The sequence below is a fragment of the Monodon monoceros genome, unplaced genomic scaffold (genome assembly GCF_005190385.1).
Source record: "Monodon monoceros isolate NGI ecotype Baffin Bay Population unplaced genomic scaffold, NGI_Narwhal_1 Super_Scaffold_6, whole genome shotgun sequence".
Taxonomy (NCBI): Eukaryota; Metazoa; Chordata; class Mammalia; order Artiodactyla; family Monodontidae; genus Monodon; species Monodon monoceros.
The window spans coordinates 16,176,981-16,200,295 of NW_021703783.1; the positions used below are offsets into that span (position 1 = coordinate 16,176,981).

General features: G+C 36.9%; 1 protein-coding gene across 1 annotated transcript in view; it reads left to right on the plus strand.

Annotated features, from left to right (window-relative positions):
* PDE3A (phosphodiesterase 3A) overlaps positions 1-22,279 on the plus strand; it is a 307,539-nt gene extending 285,260 nt beyond the window's left edge. The window contains exons 11-16 of the mRNA XM_029205257.1: positions 6,121-6,234; positions 6,373-6,572; positions 8,367-8,570; positions 9,273-9,428; positions 10,530-10,782; positions 17,940-22,279. Of these exons, the coding sequence (XP_029061090.1) occupies positions 6,121-6,234; positions 6,373-6,572; positions 8,367-8,570; positions 9,273-9,428; positions 10,530-10,782; positions 17,940-18,181 (1,169 nt within the window). The 3' untranslated portion in view covers positions 18,182-22,279. The remainder of the gene's footprint in view (positions 1-6,120; positions 6,235-6,372; positions 6,573-8,366; positions 8,571-9,272; positions 9,429-10,529; positions 10,783-17,939) is intronic.
* Positions 22,280-23,315: the final 1,036 nt, after the last annotated feature.

Here is a 23,315-nt window from a genome sequence, read left to right on the forward strand (position 1 = left end):
GCTAAATAAATAATTAAATGTTAAATTTATTGCTCATTTTATAATATACCTCCCTCATTGGGTGAATTCTCAACCTTTATTCTGGCATCCACAGAGTTAAATCACTAACTATTAAAGTTTTTCAGGATAAGATAAAGCTGGCTGGGAGTAGAGGGGCAGGAGGATGATGGTCTAATTAATAAAATAGGAGAGACATCTGGAAGTGGTTGTAGAGAAATTACTAGGAACATTTTAAAAATCAAGATAAATGTGAAGACCAAAGAAAGGACACAACCAGGGTTCAAACTTCTGAACTTTGAATATTGTGAGAATAAGTTTGTCATTTATAATCATGAGGAATTGGAACACAGAAGAGATATTAAATTTTCAATATGTAGCATTTCAGATTATCATCAGAACATGTAAGTAGCATTGTCCTACATGCTACAAAATAAATGGAACTGGAGAAAATGTCCGTAAATCCAATAAAAAATGTACCAAAATCATGTAGCTTTTTTAGGAAATAAATGCACAGAAAGAAAACTAGTCAAAACAGTATCAATAGGGGCTTCCCTGGTGGCACAGTGGTTGAGAGTCTGCCTGCCGATGCAGGGGACACGGGTTTGTGCCCCAGTCCGGGAAGATCCCACATGCTGTGGAGCGGCTGGGCCCGTGAGCTATGGCCGCTGAGCCTGCGCGTCCAGAGTCTGTGCTCCGCAACGGGAGAGGCCACAACAGTGAGAGGCCCGTGTACCGCAAAAAAATAAATAAATAAATAGTATCAATATATTGCCTGGAGTGTGTGTTACTTAAATTGTGTTTTAACCTATAAGTTTTAAATTTGCTTCTATACACCTTGGACTTTAGAATCCCATGTCTGTTTGTAGTTGCAAGGAGCTGAAGTTAAATAAAAATTATATGGAGACTAGAACACAAGTGTTTTCAGAAAGGGGTAGGGTAGTGCATTAACCAAGTGATCCATTATTAAGATGTTGGTTTTCAAAATGCCATCCACATGCTACATTAAGATGAAAATGCACAGTTGATGTTGTGTGATAGGAATGAGTTATGAATGAGGAGTTAGAAATGAGGAATGAGTTACTGAATCTACAAATTGTGTGATAGAAAAGGAGAATGAAGAACTAAATCTACAAGTGAGATTTGTTGGAGAATATGGAACCAAATGCAGACAAAATAGGACAGCGGGAGTAGAGAGAGGAACTTAAGAGCGCTGGGTGCCGTGGGAAAGTCTGGCCGATGGGGCCATGGAAGTGGGGAAAGAAATATGAAAAAGTGGTAGTTTGAAAGGATTTCAAGATAAGCCTTGATTTCTTAATACCACATTCCCAGGGCCCACCCTGGTTGGATGCCAGGGATTGAGCTAAGTGTTAGTGATTTCTCAAAGGTTAAGGAATTGCATAAATAAGCTTTTACAAGAAAGGAAGCCACTGCAAACACTAAAGAACAGCTAGTATCAGAATAAATCTACAAATTAATATATTTCAAAATATATTTTAGTGATATAATCGGCTATCGCCAAGTTCCATTGAGTTCAAATTGATATAACTACTAACTTTTCTCTAGATAGTATACCATTAACTCAGAGAGAAATTTGACCAGTATTTATTTAAGTGTAAAAAGAAGTTTTCAGGTTCCAAATTTTATTATTCATTTTTATATTGTCTTATTACATATTTATATGTTACAAGTAAACAGATCTTTTTCCTGGAATATCAGGTTCTTCATTCCAGGTGAAAAGAATTGTTATAATAACTTTACTTGTTCTGTTAGAAGTCCCAGACACCTCCCATAAAGAGAATTTATTTATATCTTCTCAGAGAAAAAAGTTTTAATTGATCACTTTTAAATAATAATACCTTGCATGTTGTAGGGTTGTAAATTTAGACTAGTATGGAGATTTATTAAGAGCTTTGTTTATCATTATTTAAAATTAGCATGTGCAAAAATTTGTTGTATGTCTACTAATTTAACATCTACTCCTAGAGAACTATATTTCTAATATCTCTGTATAAACCCACACAACTAAATGAAAAAAGCCAAAGGGAAACCAAAGTGGGGTTAGATTAGCTTTACTATGATAGTGAGCTAAAATATTAGAAACTAAATTTTTATTACAGTTCCAAGTTTAACAGTTTCCAAGAGAAGAGGGAAGGTATGAAAGCTTTTAAGTTTGTACCCAGAACCCTTAATAAAATTTGAAAAATCTATTAATAGATTTAAAAATGAGATAGATTCAATAGATAGATAAATAGATAATTTCATGGAGCAGCTGTGGGTAAAATTATAAATATAGACAACTCACTGATAGAAATGTGATACCAAAAATATATTTGTTCAAAAAAGATTAGGATAAATTATAGTTTATATTCAATCGCACAGAGAGAAAATAATGTTTGGTATTTTTCGTAGTCCCTTTCAGTTGGGCATTTTTGGCTAGTAAAGGTGATAAACTGTTAGGTCATATTCATTCATGGATTCAAAGTTACTCTTAAGAGAGCATTTTCTATTTACAAAGACTTTCATCTCTAAAATATATTCTTCCTAGCACCTCTCATTCTCATTAGTCAAGTTTGAGAAGTGGAGATAATGCTTCAGAAATACCTATGATCATGTACTATTTATTTAAAAAAATTTTTTTTGAATTTTTATTTTATTTTATTTTTTATACAGCAGGTTCTTATTAGTTATCCATTTTATACATATTAGTGTATATACGTCAATCCCAATCTCCCAATTCATCCCTGTTTATGTACTGTTTAATGGCAGCCATGAGAATAGTCTTGGCTCAACTTAGTTTAGTTCAGTTCGATTAAGCTATATGTGACGTGCCCACCAGTTTTAAAGCTAGATACTGAGTTGACGTGGAACAAGCTAGAAGGGCAGAATTATCACAGTGTTAGCTACATTCCGAAGAAAAAAAAGTATTTCAAGTCTCATTTCTGTTCTTTAGTATTAAGACTTTTCCCTCACCCTTTGGTGAATAGGCGCATAGAGAATTTTCAATGGAAAATCTATAAATTTAGGTCTAAAAAATCTATAACTTTTACATACAACCTCAGCCTTCCATACCAGCTCGCTTCAACCCGCTGCTTGAGGCATAAGGAAAAACTGAGAAAACAAGTGTATCAAGACAGCAGAGGGGATGGGCAGGCTCTGGGAAAGCGTAGGGCGGGTGATGTGTTAGTGCATGCATGTGTGTTTATGTGTTGTCAAAAAGGCAGGGGAGGTTGCCTGGTGGGTGAGAGAATTATTAAGGGATTTGTCCAAAATGCAGAGATGAAGGAAGAGGATGAGAATAATAATGATAAAATAAGAAGAGCTCTGATATCATTTCTTAGCCCTGTCAGTTGCCTTCCAGGGCCAGAAAAAGAGCACTCTGAGCATATTCGTATGTCCTACAGAAACTCGTCAATCCTCTGTGTTGACCTAGCTAGCATCTTTCCTGGGTGTCTTTGCTCCTGAGCTGGTCCCCAGAGAATTAACGGCAAGAGCAACAGTGATACCAGCACTTGACACAGTATTTGCCCGTAGTACGTGTGAAGTAAATATTTGTTGAACAAACATGTTAATGACTACTTAAAGACAGATGGTTTTTCCATCCTACTTAAGTGATAGTGACAACATAATTATTTTAGAGCTACACCTGCCAAACTGTATCTCTATCTATCTATAAATATATGTATGTATTTAAATGGAGTTAGGCTTCGTTAGCTATTGTTTTATTTAGTACTTTTGAACCTATACTCAAAAGTAAAAGGAGGAATTTTTCTTTCCTGTATACTGCCTTTCCCTAGTTTTTAAATCAAGATGATACTAATCTCTAAAACACCAAAAATGTTTAAAGAAAAAAAGTTTTATAAGATGATACTAGACGTATAAAATGTGTTTGGCCGCTTTCTTGTTTGTACATTTTCAGCACTAAATCATTTCAGTTGTTCATTGCAAGTTTATAAAACTTACCTATCAAACCTTCTGGACCTGGACCTTGGGGTGAGGAACAGGGCAGGAAGCAGGATAACTCAAGAGCAACAAGTTCACCTGTACGTGGTATTGTCTATTTCTCACCCCAAAGAGGCTCGGCCAGCACCCTGATACTAACACCCACCCACCCTTGTGATACTGGGCACAAGCGCAGGTTTCCCTGACTTGCAATGGTAATGGTAATTACATCCACACAGTAATCTTCCCAGCTTGCCACAAGGGAAAAGAACTTAACCCAGGAGCTCCCTCCCGGCATAGCCCCAGACACTCTCTGACCAGGCTGCATATTCTTCCTCTACCAGGTCATCACTGCCTTCTCCCTCGCCCAGGGCTTAGCATAGTTTTTATTTTAGCTCTTCAATTCTATTCTTACAAACCCAGCATTGATTTTGAAAGAAAACAGGTCATCTGTGCTAATCTGTCATCTTGTTTTAAGAGCAATCATGTATTTTATGTGAATGATATTTACGTCAATGGCAAGCTTACTATATACCAGCCACTTTAAAATAGGTTCCCTTCTGTAATTCTCACAATTGGACTATGAAATAGGCACTATTATTGTCTCCCTCTTTTTAAGATAAGGAAATGAGACTTAAAGTTTTAAGTCACTCACTCAGTAACACAGGTAGTAAATGTCAGAGCAGAGACAAAGATCTGTCGTAGATCGAGAAACTTGTACTGTGATCAACTTCGTACATGGCACAGGTATAGACATAAAATGTAATTGTCTTAAATCACTTGAGATAGTCCATATACAGAAATAGAGACTCCAGTTTGAATAAAATTGTTCTTTGGAAACTAGGTAATATCTGCATTCACCTCTGGCAATGACTGTGAACAGGTTTTGCTGTTGACCCCTTGGGAGCCTAGGAGGTCTGCTTCTCAAAGCTCTTCTGAAGACATCCTCTAAAGACCTCACAGCCCCTCAGTGAGTTCCTGGAGTGTTCACCCAAGATTTAGCTTAAAGACTGACTCCTAATAGTTCCAGAAATGTAGGAACATAGGCATCGTCTTCCCACATTCTCCTGTGTGCCACCAACACCACAGATGTCATAGTTTCTTCATTCTTCCCCGACCAGGGAACAGGTGTTTCTCTCAAATTCCCACTATCATTCTGCTTGTTCTCTTCTGTTTTTGCTTCTCATCTGTTGAGTATTATTCAGAGATGTAATCTATTACATTAGAGAAGGAAATTGTATCATGGTTGGTCATTAGGAATAAAATGTGTAAAGATAGCATATTTAGGGTAAAGCATACCAATCAATGAAGTATTTTGAAAGGCCAGATAAACAAGAGAAAAACATGGGAAAATTGCACAGAGAAAGGTGAGCCAAGAGCACAGTGGGCCTTTGGTCATGGTTCCCTAGAAGCTGAACTGCACATGTGGAAATAGGACCCCCTTCCCATGGTAATGACATTATAACTAGGAGATTTGGTTCCCCCTTAGCTTTTACTCTTCGGAATGGCTCAACTCCCTACACTATTATACAAAGAGGTTTTAAGTTTTCCTCTTTAGGTATTTCCTAGAACTTTATTCCCAAGTTAGAATTTCTAGATCAGAGAACATTATCGATTTTGCTTTTGCTTTTGCTTTGTGGATTTAGTATACATATAAAAGATGTGTTATTCATTTTATTACAGTGTTTTATGTTTGATACAGAAGAAAAATACTATGTTCAGTTCACAAATTATATTTAGATGCTATTTATCGGAGATGAAATACTGGGTGGTATAGACCATTGGTCTGATCTAGGTTAAGTATATCATGGGTCTTTTATTCCAGTCCTCTGTGTAGATTTATACAGGAACATGGGAATAAGAACAAGGGTAAACATCACAGTGGATTCAGAGAGTGAGTTTCCTACATACGTTAGGTTTCTGGTGGACTCTAGACAGATTTTTTTTCATTTCAGACATCTTTATGTGTAATGAATGTTATTGCTGTATTTTTTTCTTGTTACTCTCGATGTTACCGAGGAATGGAAGAGTAATCACAGAGTATTTGTCCTAGAATATTTGGCTGTCTTTCACTGGGGTATTAAAATGGGAGGACTAAACTCTTTAACCAGTAGGTGGCACTCTTGGTCCTCGGACCCCGGCGTTCACAGATGAATGACTGTTCCTTTGCATTGGTTACAGACCATAACAGAATCCATGCCACCGATGTCTTACACGCTGTTTGGTATCTTACAACACAACCTATTCCCGGCCTCTCAACTGTGATTAATGATCACGGATCAGCAAGCGATTCAGGTACGTATGAAGTCCCTCTGTGTGCTCCCTTGTAAATTATGGGAACAGAAGAGTGGTTTTTTAAAAAGGAAATCAAGACAAATGATACCAGTTTAATACTTTCTTAAAAGCTCTATTATCTTCATTGTCTCTTCTCAGATTCTGACAGTGGGTTTACACATGGACATATGGGATACGTATTCTCAAAAATGTGTAACGTGCCAGATGATAAATACGGATGTTTGTCTGGAAATATCCCTGCCTTGGAGTTGATGGCCCTGTATGTGGCTGCAGCCATGCATGATTTTGATCACCCGGGAAGGACTAATGCTTTCCTCGTTGCAACTAGTGCCCCTCAGGTAAATCTTTCAATTTTGATCAGGGGAAATAATTCAATTTTGAGATTTCTCTGAAGAAAATTAATTTTATAAATCTGACTTTCACTTTAGCTCATATTCACTTGGTGCCTGTTTATATTTAGCCCTGAGATAAAATTCTTAGAGACCATGCTCATTTTGAAAAGATATCATGGTTTGTTCTAAGTCATCAATGGTGCATATGCAACTTTATCACCCATGGGGATCCCTTCTCAATTTTCTCAGGAAGAAAAACCGCTTGAATTCATGTTAATGAACTTCCCCAACAAAGAAAATCTGACCTATACAAAAGTTTCTTTCTGAAAAGATTAGAGAACCAAATCTTTCTTGGTTCTCTAATTTAAGAATTAAAGGTTTCTTTGGATATAAATTTAAGACTATTAAGAATGTAAGGCTCCTTTGGATATAAATCCCATTCCTTTGAGATACATTCATTATAACAATTACTATTCTTATGGCATTTTTATTGGTTAGGAAGAATTAAAAATCAATTTATTTCATTCACTTAAGGGACATTTTTCACCTGAACATTAACTTTAAAGAAGTTCATCTTGGCATGTACTTAAAGTCCAATATTAATCACTAAGTATTTAGGCATCTCCATCTATATAATTAAATTTAATAAGCTTCTCCTTGATTTAATCAGCTGGACCCATGTTACTAAAGATCCCAAGATCTTGTTTTTCTTTCTAGAGGATCTAGAGGCCAATCTGGTCCAGTATTTTTTTTTTTTTTTTTGGTCACGTTTGCTTTTTGTCTTTTTCCCCATTCTCCTCCATTTCCACACCCTCTCTTATAGACTAGTCTAGAATTTTCTTCCAATCTGTATACAATACAAATATCCTGATTTTTTTTCCTCACTGCTTACTTTAATGTCTTTCAATGTGCCGTTCATACACCAGAGTATATTTTCCCTAAAGATAAGCAAATCCTTTTGCCAACACCATATACCATTCAATTTTCCTACACACGCATGCATTTTCAGTTGCCTCACTTGGTATCTCACGACACAACCTATTCCCAGCCTCTCAACTGTGATTAATGATTACAGATCAGCAAGCAATGATAAATTAATATTTATTAATATTCATAAAATATCAATTTTCATGTCCTTGGTCTTTTCTGTCCTTATACCTTTTTTCCCCTCCATCTAAATCTACCACACTAGTCTCCAAGCATTTTTTAGGCAACTTCCTTTTCCTTTGCAGCATCCCTCAGCATTACTAGAGAATTTCAAACAAGTAGATATTTACTATATACTTTCAATTAGTAGACAGGGGGTGATATTTCCTATGGCTGATTGTGGGGTAAGAATCTTTCAAATTATGGGTTTCTCAGGGATTCCATTCCTCTGTATTAGTTATATGTATTTAACTAAAAGGAAGTCACTCATTCTAGATGTGGGAAGTAACTGAGTTACTTCGTAGGAATATTAGTATATTTGCATATTTTAATGGTTAAATTCCTGTGCCCTGCAAAATAATAATAATCTGATAAAAGCTAACTCTAAGCCCTTCAATTGCAAGAATTTGAAATAAAGTTTCAAGGAAATGAAATAACGTTTCAAGGAAATGAACTTTATCTTGCAAAAAAGGAAATTTAACCAAGAAAAGTAAACAATGTACAGCAATAAGTGATTCTTAATAACTAGCTGTCACAAGATTACATTCCTGTGTTCCCTGATAAAAGCGGATTCCAAAAGCTTTGCATATTCTCATTTATTTTTGTTGTTTTTTAATTTAAAAAGTTGAACTCTTCACTCTCGTCTTTGCCTAGGCGGTGCTCTATAACGATCGTTCAGTTTTGGAGAATCATCATGCAGCTGCTGCGTGGAATCTTTTCATGTCCCGGCCGGAATATAACTTCTTAGTTAACCTTGACCATGTGGAATTTAAGCATTTCCGTTTCCTTGTCATTGAAGCAATTTTGGCCACTGACCTGAAGAAACACTTTGACTTCGTAGCCAAATTTAATGCCAAGGTAACTAGACTTGTACCAGTCTTCATTTTCTGACCACATTGAAAGGAGTCATGGAATCAAAGTGTTGAACAAAAACTCACTGCTGTCACCTCATATATGTCAAATGTGAAAATGAGAGGCAATGAGATGTTTAACCAGAAGTGGATATTTAGGCATTGGTCCCAACCTGGAAACCTGATACGTTGAGGTGCTGTCTGTATAGATTAGATTATACTTTGCCCTACAGAGAAATAATAGAATTCTAACTAACTATCGTTGTGTTTTTGTTTGATTTAATTTGCTCTCATCTCCGTGGAATGCTAACAGAAATTACCTGGCAGTAGTAAAGGTCAAAAACCTGAAGCAGAATTTCATACATCAAACATAAATGCCCAAATATTAACTCAAAATGTCTTATTTGTAGCCACATTATTTTAATACTAATTTAAAACCTATGTTAATATTAAATAGCATTTCTTTTCAATAATTAATTGAATAATTAATAATTATCCGTCATTCGTTATTTTACTTTTTTTGGTGAGCTAGTTTACTATTAATTTATGCAAGCCAATAACATTATTTGAAACAGCTGAGATGTTTCTCATTACTTGGCATTCTAACCTGCACATGGTAGGAAGACAATCAATATTCTGTTGTTTATTCTCCTGTTCAACTTTTGCTTTCATTGCGTCAGAACCCATTTTAACTTTGTCCCTCAAACAGGTGAATGATGAAGTTGGAATAGATTGGACCAATGAAAATGATCGTCTGCTGGTTTGTCAAATGTGTATAAAGTTGGCTGATATCAATGGGCCAGCTAAGTTTAAAGAGCTCCATCTTCAGTGGACAGAGGGTATCGTCAATGAATTTTATGAACAGGTAACTAAACTATTTCTCTTAATCCATATTGAGGCTGCTCATAAATTCCCTAAAGCTTCCAAAAGCTGTAAAAGCGTGATGAGTCTATTTCATATTCATGCTGCCATCAGAAAAGGCACTGGCCAATTTTAATCAGAGATTAAAAAATGACAAAAATTGGACTAAACTGTAAGCGTAAAAACTCTAAGATAAAGTTATTTGCAAGTATTAAGTAATAAATCGCCTTTCCCTGGACACTGTTAAAGAAAGATTAGAAAGAACTTTTTTGAGCATTATAGATAGGACTTATATTTAAAATAAATGTTTGTGCTTTCTAGAAAATAAGGTATTGCCTTTCCTCGGAATAAATTCATAATCAATCCTGAAATATTGAATACAGAAAAAATGTAAAGGAAAGAGAAAATCCAGTTATAATAATTCCACTACATAGGCATAACCATTGTTGATATTTTGGTATAATTCCTTCATTAATGCTGCTAGGTAACTTCTGGTTTACAATCTGATATTTTTTTTCCAGAAATGAATCAGTTCAAAGTAAACACTTATACAGTAGTACTGTTAAACACAGATAAATAAGAATATCAGAAACTATATAATCACAGAAGACATAATTCAACCCAAAGCCGGGTTGAGGTAGCAACTTTAATTGAGGAATAAGTTACTTTAAAATTCCTGGCAGCCAAGGCAAAACAAAAGGAAAACATGATAGATTATCTATTTGTTGGATGTTTATATCCAGCATTGCCTTTTAAGATGCATTTATATTCTAACTTATACTCTAATATAAGGAACAATGACTAGTGTGATGAGAAAGGTCATCTACTTAGACATTAAACCATTTTTTGTATTTCCCCTTGATCAAAAACCAAACCCTCAAGATTACCAAAGTGGTAAATGGCAGCAAAGCAGTCCGATAGGAATCTTAGTAATGTGGGGAAAATCTCTTAGCAGTCCAGGAAAGAAAGAGTTCACACGTATGCCTGGGTTCTTGCATATTTGCAAATTTTAGATGCCAAGGGAATGGTGACTGTATATGTATTTTACACTTTCCTTGTCGTTTGCCTTTCTAGTTAACTGTTCCTGCTACATTCCTATTTCTAGGGTGATGAAGAGGCCAGCCTCGGGTTGCCGATAAGCCCTTTCATGGACCGTTCTGCTCCTCAGTTGGCCAACCTTCAGGAATCCTTCATCTCGCACATTGTGGGTCCTCTCTGCAACTCGTATGATTCAGCAGGACTGATGCCAGGGAAATGGGTGGAAGACAGTGATGAGTCAGGAGACACCGATGACCCAGAAGAAGAGGAGGAGGAAGCACCAAACGAAGAGGAAACCTGTAAAAACAGTGAATCTCCAAGTAAGTTATAGAATCTCTCTCGAATGTGCTTCTCCCAGGATTGTTTTCTTACTTAGGTTCACAATAAGTTTGATGCTTCTCGTGAATTTCATAGCTGAGTCCAAATAGCACCTGCTGCAGTGATTATGGCTACTCCCCCTTCCCCAATATCATGATAATGGAAATTACAGACTGTGGAATCTATTATAATACCATGTTCATAAAAAGGTATGTTCTCTGTTATGAAGTAAGACAATTAAGTAATCAAAGCCTATTTTTCAGAGTATCTGAATGATTTAGGAATCTCAGGTACTATCTAGACTAGCCATAGGCTCTTCCTGGCTTGCTTCGGGGGAGGTGCTAAAGTGGTAAGAGGTAGTAGGCACTCATTCATTCATCAAATATTTAGTAAGCACCTACTCTGTGCCAGGCATTCTTCTAGGCTGTAAAGACAGAGCCATGAACACATCAGACAAAAAAAAAGAAAAATCGATCAATCCTTGCCCTTTTAGACTTATATTCCAGCGGGGTCAGCAGGCACTAAGAAAGACAAATCAGTAAATCTGTAATATGTTAGGTACCGATAAATGCTAGAGTTTAAAAATAAAAATGAAAAATAAGGATATGAAATATTGTTTAGACAGATTAAAATCTTAGATAGAATAGCCATGGACAGTCTAAATAAGAGATTTTTTTTTTTTAAACCTGAAAGAAGCAAGGGAAGGAGTGATCCATGGAAATAGATGTGGACAAAGCATTTCAAGGAGAGAGGAAAGCAAACCGTGTAAAGGTCCTGAAGTGGACACTGGCTGGGTGTTCAAGGAGCATCGGGAGAGCTGGGAGGCTGAAGCAGAGGAAGGGGGCTGCGAAGCGGGGACTGAGATGATGGAGGGTTAGAAGGTAGGGCTCTGCAGGTCACAGTATGGAGTCTGGCTTTTAACTCTGAGTAAGATGGGAAGCCATCAGAGGTTTTGAGCAGAAGACTTAGTTGATTCAACTTATGTTTTAACTGGATTGCTTCAGCTGCTGCATTGAGAATATTCTCGAGTTTGGGGTAAGAGCAAGGGTGTAAGCAGGGCAGTGTCTTAAGAGGCTATTGAAATTATCCAAGTGAGAGATGACTGTGGCTTTGGACCAGGGTAGTGGCAATAGTGACAGTGAGAAGTGGTCACATCTCGTCGTTGATTTGGAGTGCATCATGTAGCCGTTCTAATCTGTTCAACTTAATTGTCTATAAAATCAAGATTATTTTTCTTCACATCTTGAAGTATTCTCCACTGTTTCTCCTGCCATAGGGAGGAAGCCCTAATAGCATAATTAGGAAAACCAATAACCGTTACAGTGATATTGCACAAATACTGTTCCTGTGTTCGTGGGAGTATAGTACGTGGTTCCTATCTACCTTCATAAAGGAAGTTGTCTTAATATTGATATTTTTCAAGGCCCTTACCAAAAATATTACCAATGAAAGACATTATGATCATTTTTTCCTTTTTTTTTTTTAAGCACAGTCAGGGAAATGCATGACTTAGTTCATTTGGCCATCTAGGTAAAGAGATATTCTAACGTGTGTATTAACCTATTTTGCCCTCATATAAGTGCCCTGTCGTAAACTCACATAAACAGAGATAAAGAACTCATTATTGACTATAGACTGGTGAGACGGGGCAAGTTTGGCTTTAGGTCAGACTTTTGCTTAAGGTCTAACCCGTATATTAACTTTTATACAGAATGGGAGGAAAATCAAAAGTTGTTTTCCTTCAATATTCTATTATCAAAGTAATTTTATTTTATTCCTCTGATGTCTATTAAAAATTTTGTGCTGATCTTGGGATTCAGAGGTAGGAGCCAAGATAGGATTCATGGATTATTCATTTTCTCATTTAATAAACATGCATGAATTTTACATTTTTACTTTTTTTTCATTCAAAGAGCCAGGTAATTTGCTGTCTGACTAAGGACTGGACAGTTTTTCCACTGAATGTTACTGGAAAGTGTGGTCAGCTTAGCCTCTGGGAAAGCTTTGTTCCCGTGGGCCCTACTGGATTGCTATTTGAACTCAAATACATTGAAGCAACACATACATAATCTAGGCATCAAGAATTGAAGAACCTAGGTTAGGAGATTTAACAGGCTCAACTCGTCAGCGTTGGCTTTAGCAGCAAATACAACAAACAACCAAATATTCGATTTGTCTCTGTTCTGTAGGGTTGGGTGGCCATACTGACTCTCACATTCTGGTGTGTTACTCTACTGACCTTCCCATTTTTAATCAAGCTCACTAAAGCAGGAATGAGAACTCTGTGGATTCTGTTTACTAATAGCTTCTAAAAGTCAACTGGTCACCTTTACGTTAAAATTTAAAACATCATCAACAATGATTTGATAACCATAGCTTTTGAAAAATTATATTTGAACTATGCCTTTATAGCCAAGAAAATGATAAATATTGGGCAGTGTTAGTATCTAGTAAAAATTGGCCACATGGAATAACAGAATTCTAGAAATGGAAGGGGAATCAGTGATCATCCAGTTCAGCTGCCTCGTTTTACAAAAGTCGAAACTGAGGCTCAGAAGTTTGACAACCCAAGGTGTAGACGGATTCCGCAGAACCAGAAAGGAAACCCAGGTCTCCTTGTTTTAACTCCAGTGTTATTGACTCTTAGTAATTTTACTTTCAGGATTCATATTGACTGAGATGGTTAACTTGATTTAACCTGAAACTTAGATTTCAGAAAAAAATGTAAATTAAATATGCACTGATAATTTCAGCAATTTGCAAAACTTGGAGATCTCTCAGGAAGCACAGAATAAGATATTTCAATATGGTATCCTGGGTAAAGAAGGCATTTTTCCCCACCTCATAATTAAATTTGAAAGATTCCTACAGCAAACTAAGAGGTTTCTAATGAAGTACTAAGCTGCATTTAGAGTTTGAGCAATGAAAGGATCTTTGTTCTCATTTCAAAAGGTTGCAGTGCTGAACAATTTGGCTCTCAATACAGGCATGTTTTAGACCACCTGCAGACTCTAATCTACGCAAATTTATTTGGTACAAACTTTCTTCTACGTCACCTTATTCAGTTTAATTCCAGAGAGGTTTAGCAGCATTAATAAGAGAGCAGCTGCTCTCATGGGGGCTGCCCCGAAAGAAAAAAGAGAAAAGTTGAGCTTTTGTTAGCTTCTTCCCTGTGAATGCACTACCGTGAACCTGTATAACTTCTGGATGGAATAATCACCTTGAGCAGTAGAGCATGTGCTGTGACTGATTCAAGTCCATCCTTCACCCAGTGATCATCTGTAACTCGCTTGACTCAAAGGATTAGGTTAAAAAGTATATTAACATGTAAAGATTGAACTTAACTACAATAAAAACAATGTAGAAATAGACAAGTAGATAGCTTTGATAGAAAAGTAATTTTAAAGGTTTGCTCTTAAAAATTGCATGGATTAATATATTTTATTGATTTCTATAGAAAGAATTCAGATTTTTTTAAAATTTTATTTTATGTATATATTGCCCTTGTTAAGAATCTTATAATTGAAGAAATTGGTGTTATGCTCCAGGGCCCCGTGCCCTCTGCCTGTACACATGCCCCTCACATACCTAGAATGCTGCCAGCCCGTTCTCCACCCAGTGTATTTAATTCTCATAATTTACCTCTCAGCTCAAATGTCATGTCCTTTGGAAAAAGTCTTATCTACTCCCTCACAGGTTGAGTACCTGATGTTGCCACACTTTGATGTGTCAGAGAGAAATTGCACTGCATACTTGTTAAAAATGGTAAGGAAGACTTTCTTTAAGACTATTAAAATAGGAGAGAGACATTGGACTCAACTCCATTGAAAACAAAGGCAGGAGAGTTTTTACACGCTGGAATGAGCTAAGGAAAAAGTACTGAGGACCTTAAAGGGGAGTTGGTCAATGTGATTAGGCCATTTTTGTTTGCTAATTGGTGCTTATTGAAGTTAGGCTCCTTCCTACCCACAGAGATCGGTGATAGGGACCCTATCTTTTTTTTTTTTGTCTTTTACCCATTTTATTTTTTTACATCTTTATTGGAGTATAATTGCTTTACAATGGTGTGTTAAAATGGTTTCTGCTCTATAACAAAGTGAATCAGTTATACATATACATATGTTCCCCTATCTCTTCCCTCTTGCGTCTCCCTCCCTCCCACCCTCCCTATCCCACCCCTCTAGGCGGTCACAAAGCACCGAGCTGATCTCCCTGTGCTATGCGGCTGCTTCCCACTAGCTATCTACCTTACGTTTGGCAGTGTATATATGTCCATGCCTCTCTCTCGCTTTGTTACAGCTTACCCTTCCCCCTCCCCATATCCTCAAGTCCATTCTCTAGTAGGTCTGTGTCTTTATTCCTGTCTTACCCCTAGGTTCTTCATGACATTTTTTTCCTTAAATTCCATACATATGTGTTAGCATACGGTATTTGTCTTTCTCTTTCTGACTTACTTCACTCTATATGACAGACTCTAGGTCTATCCACCTCATTACAAATAACTCAATTTCGTTTCTTTTTATGGCTGAGTAATATTCCATTGTATATATGTGCCACATCTTCTTTATCCATTCATCCGATGATGGGCACTTAGGTTGTTTCCATCTCTGGGCTATTGTAAATAGAGCTGCAATGAACATTTTGGTACGTGACTCTTTTTGAATTATGGTTTTCTCAGGGTATATGCCCAGTAGTGGGATTGCTGGGTCATATGGTAGTTCTATTTGTAGTTTTTTAAGGAACCTCCATACTGTTCTCCATAGTGGCTGTACCAATTCACATTCCCACCAGCAGTGCAAGAGTGTTCCCTTTCCTCCACATCCTCTCCAGCATTTATTGTTTCTAGATTTTTTGATGATGGCCATTCTGACCGGTGTGAGATGATACCTCATTGTAGTTTTGATTTGCACTTCTCTAATGATTAGTGATGTTGAGCATTCTTTCATGTGTTTGTTTGTGGCAATCTGTACATCTTCTTTGGAGAAATGTCTACTTAGGTCTTCTGCCTATTTTTGGATTGGGTTGTTTTTTGGTTATTGAGCTGCATGAGCTGCTTATAAATTTTGGAGATTAATCCTTTGTCAGTTGCTTCATTTGCAAATGTCTTCTCCCATTCTGAGGGTTGTCTTTTGGTCCTATCTTTCTTAATAATTGCATTTCAAAGGGCTAGCTCCCAGGTCCTTGAGAAAGATGTTTCCTGGGTTGTCAAACTGGCTAGAGGCTGGGAGATTTATCTACATTACCAAGGGGCAGAGAAAGAATTTGCAATTACAAGTTTTAGATCAGGGTCCTAGTGTCTGGAAGAAACCTATCTGAAGTTTAGTGAAGATGAGGGGAACATTAAGGCCATCTTGGTCACTTACCTAGGTCCATCATAAAACATAGCATGTGTATTTCAGTTCTGATCTTCTGGGCCCTCTCTCCTATAGATGGTAAGCTCCTTTAAGGCAAACTCTGAGACTCATTGGTCTTTGTTTCCATAGCATCCAGGAAAATGCTTGTCAGTTAGTAGGTGATCAATATAAGCTGATTGATGGGTCCATCTCATGAATAAGATAATGAATATAGTAAATATTTTTGTAAAAATTCTTGCTTATGAGTCTGCCTGTATCCATATTCCCCCCCACCCTGGCATTCATCCAACTTAATAATTTCCTTATGTGTCTGTATGGTTCAAAAGTAATTCAAAATAATTTGGTGTCCTTTTTCTGAACTATGTTTTAAAAATTGATCTTATCATCTTTTAAGGTACAAGAAATTTTTTTAATAATAAAACTGTTGAAGGAGTCATTAGCACTTCCACAAAAGTTGTGGTGGATGGCACATCTCATAGCAATCGGCTTTCTTTTTCCTTCTTTTTTTTTTTTTGTTATTGTTACTATTTGTTTTCTTTTGTTTTTTTTTCCTTCCAGATTTTACATGGTAAATCATTACTACTTCATTAAATAAATTCAAATTTCCTTGCAGATCATCCTGGTAACTTGTACTGTTAACTCTTTAATGCAGTCTCAGATCAGAATTTCCTATGGACCACATTTTCATACTTTTATTATTTTTAGCATCAATCACTTGTCAACACTTCACCATGTACTTGGAATTGTGGAACAGAAACTAGAGAGGACATAATTCATTTAGTAACCTCTTACTGAATACTAACTAAAGTCTGGAGCTTTGCAGATATATATGCAAAAGGGGGGAATACTTCTGTCCATAGAGAAGTTTATAATCCAATGTGAGAATCTGCCTAACTTCCAAATTCTTGGCCTATGTCTAAAATGGTCACTTGAATGAAGGTACATTATAGTCTGTGCTTAGAAAAGAATAGCTGCCTACTTAACTTCTCCACTTGGAGGTCTCCCAGACACTTCATGTTCAACATACGCCTCAAGGCTGCTCACCTAATGTGCCCTTTCTCAGTACATCTTGCCACTCAGCTGTTCGCGTCAGAAAGCTCAGGGTTGTCTTTGATTCCTCCCTTCTTTTTTCCTTACATTTAATCAGTTGCCAAGTGCTGTTGATTATACCTCACAAATGTATCTCACATTTATCTACTCATCTTCATTTCCATTGTCCCCATCCTAGTCCAAGCCACCATCATCATGCAGCATCCTCCCAGCTAAGTCATTTCCCTCTTTCTGCCACCTTTCAAAGACTTTGTACAACTCAGTGTAATTGTCCTTACTTGTTTACTCTCTATTTTCCCACTAGAGTCAAAGCTCCCTGCTAGAGGAGTTTGAAATTAATTTTTTAGTCCACAGGAAACAGTACTATCAAAACTGTCTTTCTTAAAAAATCAATATTGTAGACTTCTGTGGGTTGAATTGGTTGACAAAGCAGAGGAACACGTAACAAGGAATTATTCCAATAATCTAGGTGGAAAATCTTGACAGTCTGAATGGAGTGAGTAATAACTCCAAGAAACAGACAAAACCTTGTATTGTTACCAGATATTAAATACTGTTCATAGTACGTCTCAATGATATGTTAATGGTTCATGCCATCTTCCTCTTATTTCCCCACTCTCAAAAATGATTATTACAATATACACATCAAGTGATAGATATATGTATCCATTTGGTACTTGACCCCTATGAATAGGGAGAAAAAACTGTCCTGTACTCAACGCACAAATAAGTAGTCTAATTTGGTGTTTTCTCAGGAAAGAAAACTTTCAAAAGGAGAAAAGTCTACTGCCAAATAACTCAGCACCTTCTGCAGAACCACAAGATGTGGAAGAAAGTCATTGAGGAGGAACAGAGGTTGGCGGGCATAGAGGATCAGTCCCTGGACCAGTCCCCCCAGCAGCATCCCTCAGACCAGATCCAGGCCATCAAGGAAGAAGATGAAGAAAAGGGGAAGCCGAGAAGAGACGAAACCCCAACCCCAAAGCCAAACCAGTGACAATGGATAAATGAGCTATGTTTCGAAACAGAGTGACTTGTCACAGACTCTTTTCAAGCCAGCACAACACTTAGACACAACACTGTAGAAATATGAGAAGATGGGCAAACGGCTATGGCATTTTGGGATTCTTTGCATTTTATGTGTTTATTTTTACAGTGAGGTACATGGTTTAAAAAACTCTCACTCAGAGAAGCTTTCACATTATAACAACACCAGCTTCTAAGGATTTTTTTAAAGGAAGAAGTATATATGTGTGTGTGTATATAAGCTCTCACATAGATCCATGTAAAACATATTCGCAGACACACACGCAGACACACAGACACACCGAAAAGCCGGGATTCCTGGCTCCACGATTTAGTAACATTCATGTTAAGATATATAGTGGTCACTGTGATATAATAAATCATAAAGGAAAAACTAAAGGAAAAGAAATTCCAAAGGAGATGGTGAAGCTTTAGCCGGGAAGCAGTGTAGCAAATGTAGGTTACAACTAAGAAGCTTTTGCTCTTAGTACTGAGGGATGAAAGTTCCAGAGCATTGTTTGAATTCTTATACATCCTGCCAACACTGTGTGTGTGTGTGTGTGTGTATGAGAGAGAGAGAGATGGAAAGGATGCTCATGTGTATGTACATTTGTGTGTATGTAAAGAGAGATTTTTGTGGTTTTAGTTGTTCATAGCATTGCTGCAGCAAGACGACTCAGCACATGTGAACAAACAGGATGAAGTTCGCTCTGGAGAGTCTTTAAGAGGCAGCCATCACAAACGCCTGCCTCTACTTGGCTTCAGTAAAAGTCCCTCTGCAGAAGGAGGGGATTGGCAGGCTGGGGGATAGGGCCACAGGCCTGTGCATCCCTTCGAGGCTCTCTGTCACCAGCCTTAAACCGGGAAGACTGAGACATTTTCCAGTCTAGTCGCTGAATGAATGTATAGGAGCTCTTTGTCTGTATGTCTGTCTGTCACTCACCTAAAATCAAATCACCACGGAAGGGGATGGAATTCTTTAAACAGAAACACCTCAGAAGGAGCTGAAGTCAGGTCTTTTCATCAGGTTACAGTTCTAAAAGGTCGCCAGAGAAGGCCTGAGAAATGGCTCGTAATGGGGATCGCCTATGTCTTAATTTGCTGCAAAATGTGCGGTAGAAAAAGAAAAAAAAGAAAGGAAGGCAAGCAGAAACCCACTCTGGGATAGCTAGTGAGTGAGAGATGAAGGGGAAAATTTCAACCTAGGGTTTGGTGTTTATTGACATAGTGAAAGCCTGATTCTTGGCAACTGGTGAAGATTGGCTTTTGGGTGGCAAAGGTTGCACGGACAACCCTATTGTACTGTTGCACTCACGGTGTGATGGGGTGACTTCTAGCTGTAATCTGGCCCATTGTCATGTTTCTTTTGGCAGGGAAGACTTGAGGGATTTGGGGGGACTGGGCCTATCATTGACAGTCTTTTTTTTTTTTTGGTTTGTTTATCTACACTTGTTTATGCTGTGAGCCAAACCTCTATTTAAAAAGTTGATACTCACTTTCAATATTTTATTTCATATTATTATATTTGTCATGAATAGTTATCTTGATGTAAATATAAAGATTTGTTTTTGTTTCTGTAGATAGTCAACTCTTCTTTTTTTTTTAAGGGAAAAGGGAAACATTTTTATAAAGTTCTATTTTAATCACCATTTTTATACATTGTAGCTCTCTCCAAGCCCAGTAAGAGATGGATGGTTCATTTGCATGGAGGTCTGTGAACACCCACTCATCTACCTGTTCTAATTTAAATGATAACCGGATACAGTTATTTTATGCCAATTAAATGAGGATGCTGCAAAGAATGTTTTTTTCACTAGCAACTCTGGCTAACTTTTGGGTAACTTCTGGATCCACATCTCCCAAGCGGAAGACTTTCTTAAACAATGAGATATGTTTATAATTGGTGTCCCTTTCTTCCCAACACTTTTTGCTTCTAACATTTCCTTTGATACTATATCCTGGCCTGCTCATCATCTAAACAACCTTAGCTTCAAGTAAATCTTGCTTGTGATTTCTACTTTTTATTTCCTCTCAAATCATAGAAAAGAGTGTTTACATTAAAAATGCCTTCATTTCTCATAAATGGATATCCTTCCCTTCCAAAGCAATGATTATACAATAATCCATGGCATTTTTTAAATAAGGCAAAGATAATACAATCCAAAATAAACATAGTTTCAAGACAAATTTCCCAAAAAGTAGGAAAATATGAAAAGGATCAAATAGATGCAGATTCTACCTAAATAATGAGAATAATTTTTTTTTTTGAGTTAACATCAGGTCTTCATTATTTAGGACTTACTGAGTTGTTTTCCATTTTTTTAGTATTGCCTGTGTGTCTCTATGTTTGCAAAACTTACTGTGAGTCAAATACATTTCCCCAGTGAATTTATTTTCCTTCCATGGCAAATAACAGAAGGGGGGAGAAAAAGCATTTATACTCACATACCTCTTGTATCTAATTACTTAACAAAACTAATCTTCTCCCCTGCTCCAAATGCCATATGTCTCTAAAATAAATGTAAGTCCAGGAAAAATCTAGGTATGGAGCAAGTTAAATGGCGACAGAGTAGTTATACATTCATAACCGTATATTGGTGGCTTCCTCAACGCTCCATGACCCCAAGTAGGGGCCCGCCTGGCTGCCAGAGTAGAGGTCTAAGCACACTAGCTGGTTTTTGTTTTGTTCTGTTTTCAAGTACATGAAATAATCATGGCCAAAGCAGTAAGAACCTCTTCATTCCAGAACTGTGCTCACCAGTCTAGGCAGATTAATCATTTTTTTTCTTCAAAGAAAGATAAATTGACAAGTGTATTAAAACTAAAGTCAGTTCAAGAAAAGGAATGGCGATTCTTCAAGTGCTTGACTTTCATACACACCCAGTATGTCCCACAGGATGCCGAGGGACATGAAAAGATGTTTTCTGCTAGTGGTGGTCTCCCCATCCTTGGTGACAGCAGTATTACTGTGTTCACTTCCAACTCCAGAGCTTGCTTCCTGTGGTGCCAGTGTATTTGTTGCAATTCACTACATTTTTATATGAGCCTAATTATAGGTGCCATTAGATAAACTCAGGTCTTTCAAATGAAGGAATGTCTAGCCCATTTAGGGAAAAGAATTGTATGGACAGCCATGAAGCTAATGGTAGGAAAAGTTGGAATTTGGTGGCCTTGATGCTAGTGGTTGCTTTCTGTTAAGGAAAAGGCCAGGTATACTAAGAATGTCATCGATGGCATTTCCAGCATGCTGATAGAACGTCTTTCTGGTTATCGATCTAAGCCAACCTTGAGAATATTGTTTCCTTGGTGAAAACACCACTTCGGCATATTTTAAAACTGTAAGTTATTTTTGTCATTTATATAAGACCTGGTTTTGCTCTTAGTCAAAGATGAAGACAGTAGCTCTGTACAGGGATTTATCTACATCGGTCTTCACCTGAGAAGTGACGGAATTTCCTCATATTATGTTTAAGAAAATACCCACTTTCTAAACACAGAACACGAAATTATGTCTGTTCCGTTTTGATGGAATTCCAGAACAAATCCTAACCATTGCAATCTCAGTAAAACTAAAGACGACGGTATGTCAAGCGGACTTCATATTACATGTATAATACGTATTGCAATTTCCTCACACCCCTGCCTCTCTTGATTTGCAATGTCCTGATGTCCCCTGTCACTTTCCCAGAGAACTTTCTTTGAAGGTAAAAGCTGTGCAAAAGGCATGAGACTCATGCCTATTTTTTGTTTAAATGATGGAAAAACATAAATTATTTTCTAAGTAATAAAGATATGAAAATTATCATTGTAAATAAAGTCTAAAGTTTGAAACGACTGCTTTACAAAAGGGAACTATTTGTGTGATGAACAGCTCCTAACTAATGAGAAGTAAAGAATCAAATTATCATTTCTATTCTGCTTTAGGAGGTATTTTTGGTGCTTCCATATCAGTATGGGGATCTCCACTGTCCCTGTCATTCAGTTTTTCTAAAATAATACTGAAAGCCACAATAAGGGTCTTATTGTCCTTCTCTTCCATCCTAAGTCTGATTCCCACTTAATACTTTTCCTGGTTTATATGCAATTTTGGAAATAAACTGCCTTTTCAAATGGGCAGAAGGCTCCAGTAAAACAGAGTTCTGTAAACTTTCATAATCTACAGTAAATCGGATTCTCCATATAATTATCAGCTAATGGGTGTGGAAAAAAACAAATTTTCAAACGCTAATAGCTCAACTCCAGGTATTTGAGCACTAAAATATCTATATACTCTGAAACCAAACTGAGTTCCTTTCAATTGCCTTCTCTCCTATCAAGCAGCAAAATACTTTATAACCAGTTCTACGTAATTCATTTCTCTTGTGATTTCTCTATGAAGTAAAACTATGACCTTGATGATACTGTCTGTCAGTCCATTTTTCTAATCTGTCCAACAAAATGGAACTTTAAGATTAGGAGACCAAGTCACCATTTTAGGTAAAGAACATTCCAGAATTAAACTATGCTTAGCTTTTCTAATCAGAGGAAAATATACCAGTTTTAGGTACTATGATCTTTACGTTCACACTACAAAATCATTCTAATAGCAGGTTAACAATAGTGACAAAAAATAATTGAGCATTTTGTTGCTAAATATGTTTGAAGATACAAAACTGAAGATTAAGCCATTATTTAGTTGGTGGAACTCAATATCCAGATTCAAAAATACTGATCTGGTATAGATTGTTTTAGTACAGATAAGACTATAAACTATAAGGAATGGTGTATAGATGGAAAACAAAACTGGCTTTCGACATGTGCTTAAGGCTCTTATGAATCCAAATTTCCCATCTAAAGGCAGCTAGTTTTTCCTCCATATCATACTTTTAAGGTTGATTACATTGACAGGCATGGGTATCATGGATTTCTGCTTCCTTGAGGAGTTGTGGAGCAAAGAAGAAAAGGCAAGCCTTCTTCTTATTGATAAGAAACACTGAACATGTTCATGTTCAGACAGATTTCCTCATTGTTTTACATCAAGAAGTGATTCTTTAATCACGCAAATAATTCAAACAAAAATGCTTCAAAAAGAATAATATTAAATCATCATATGTAAGTACTACCAA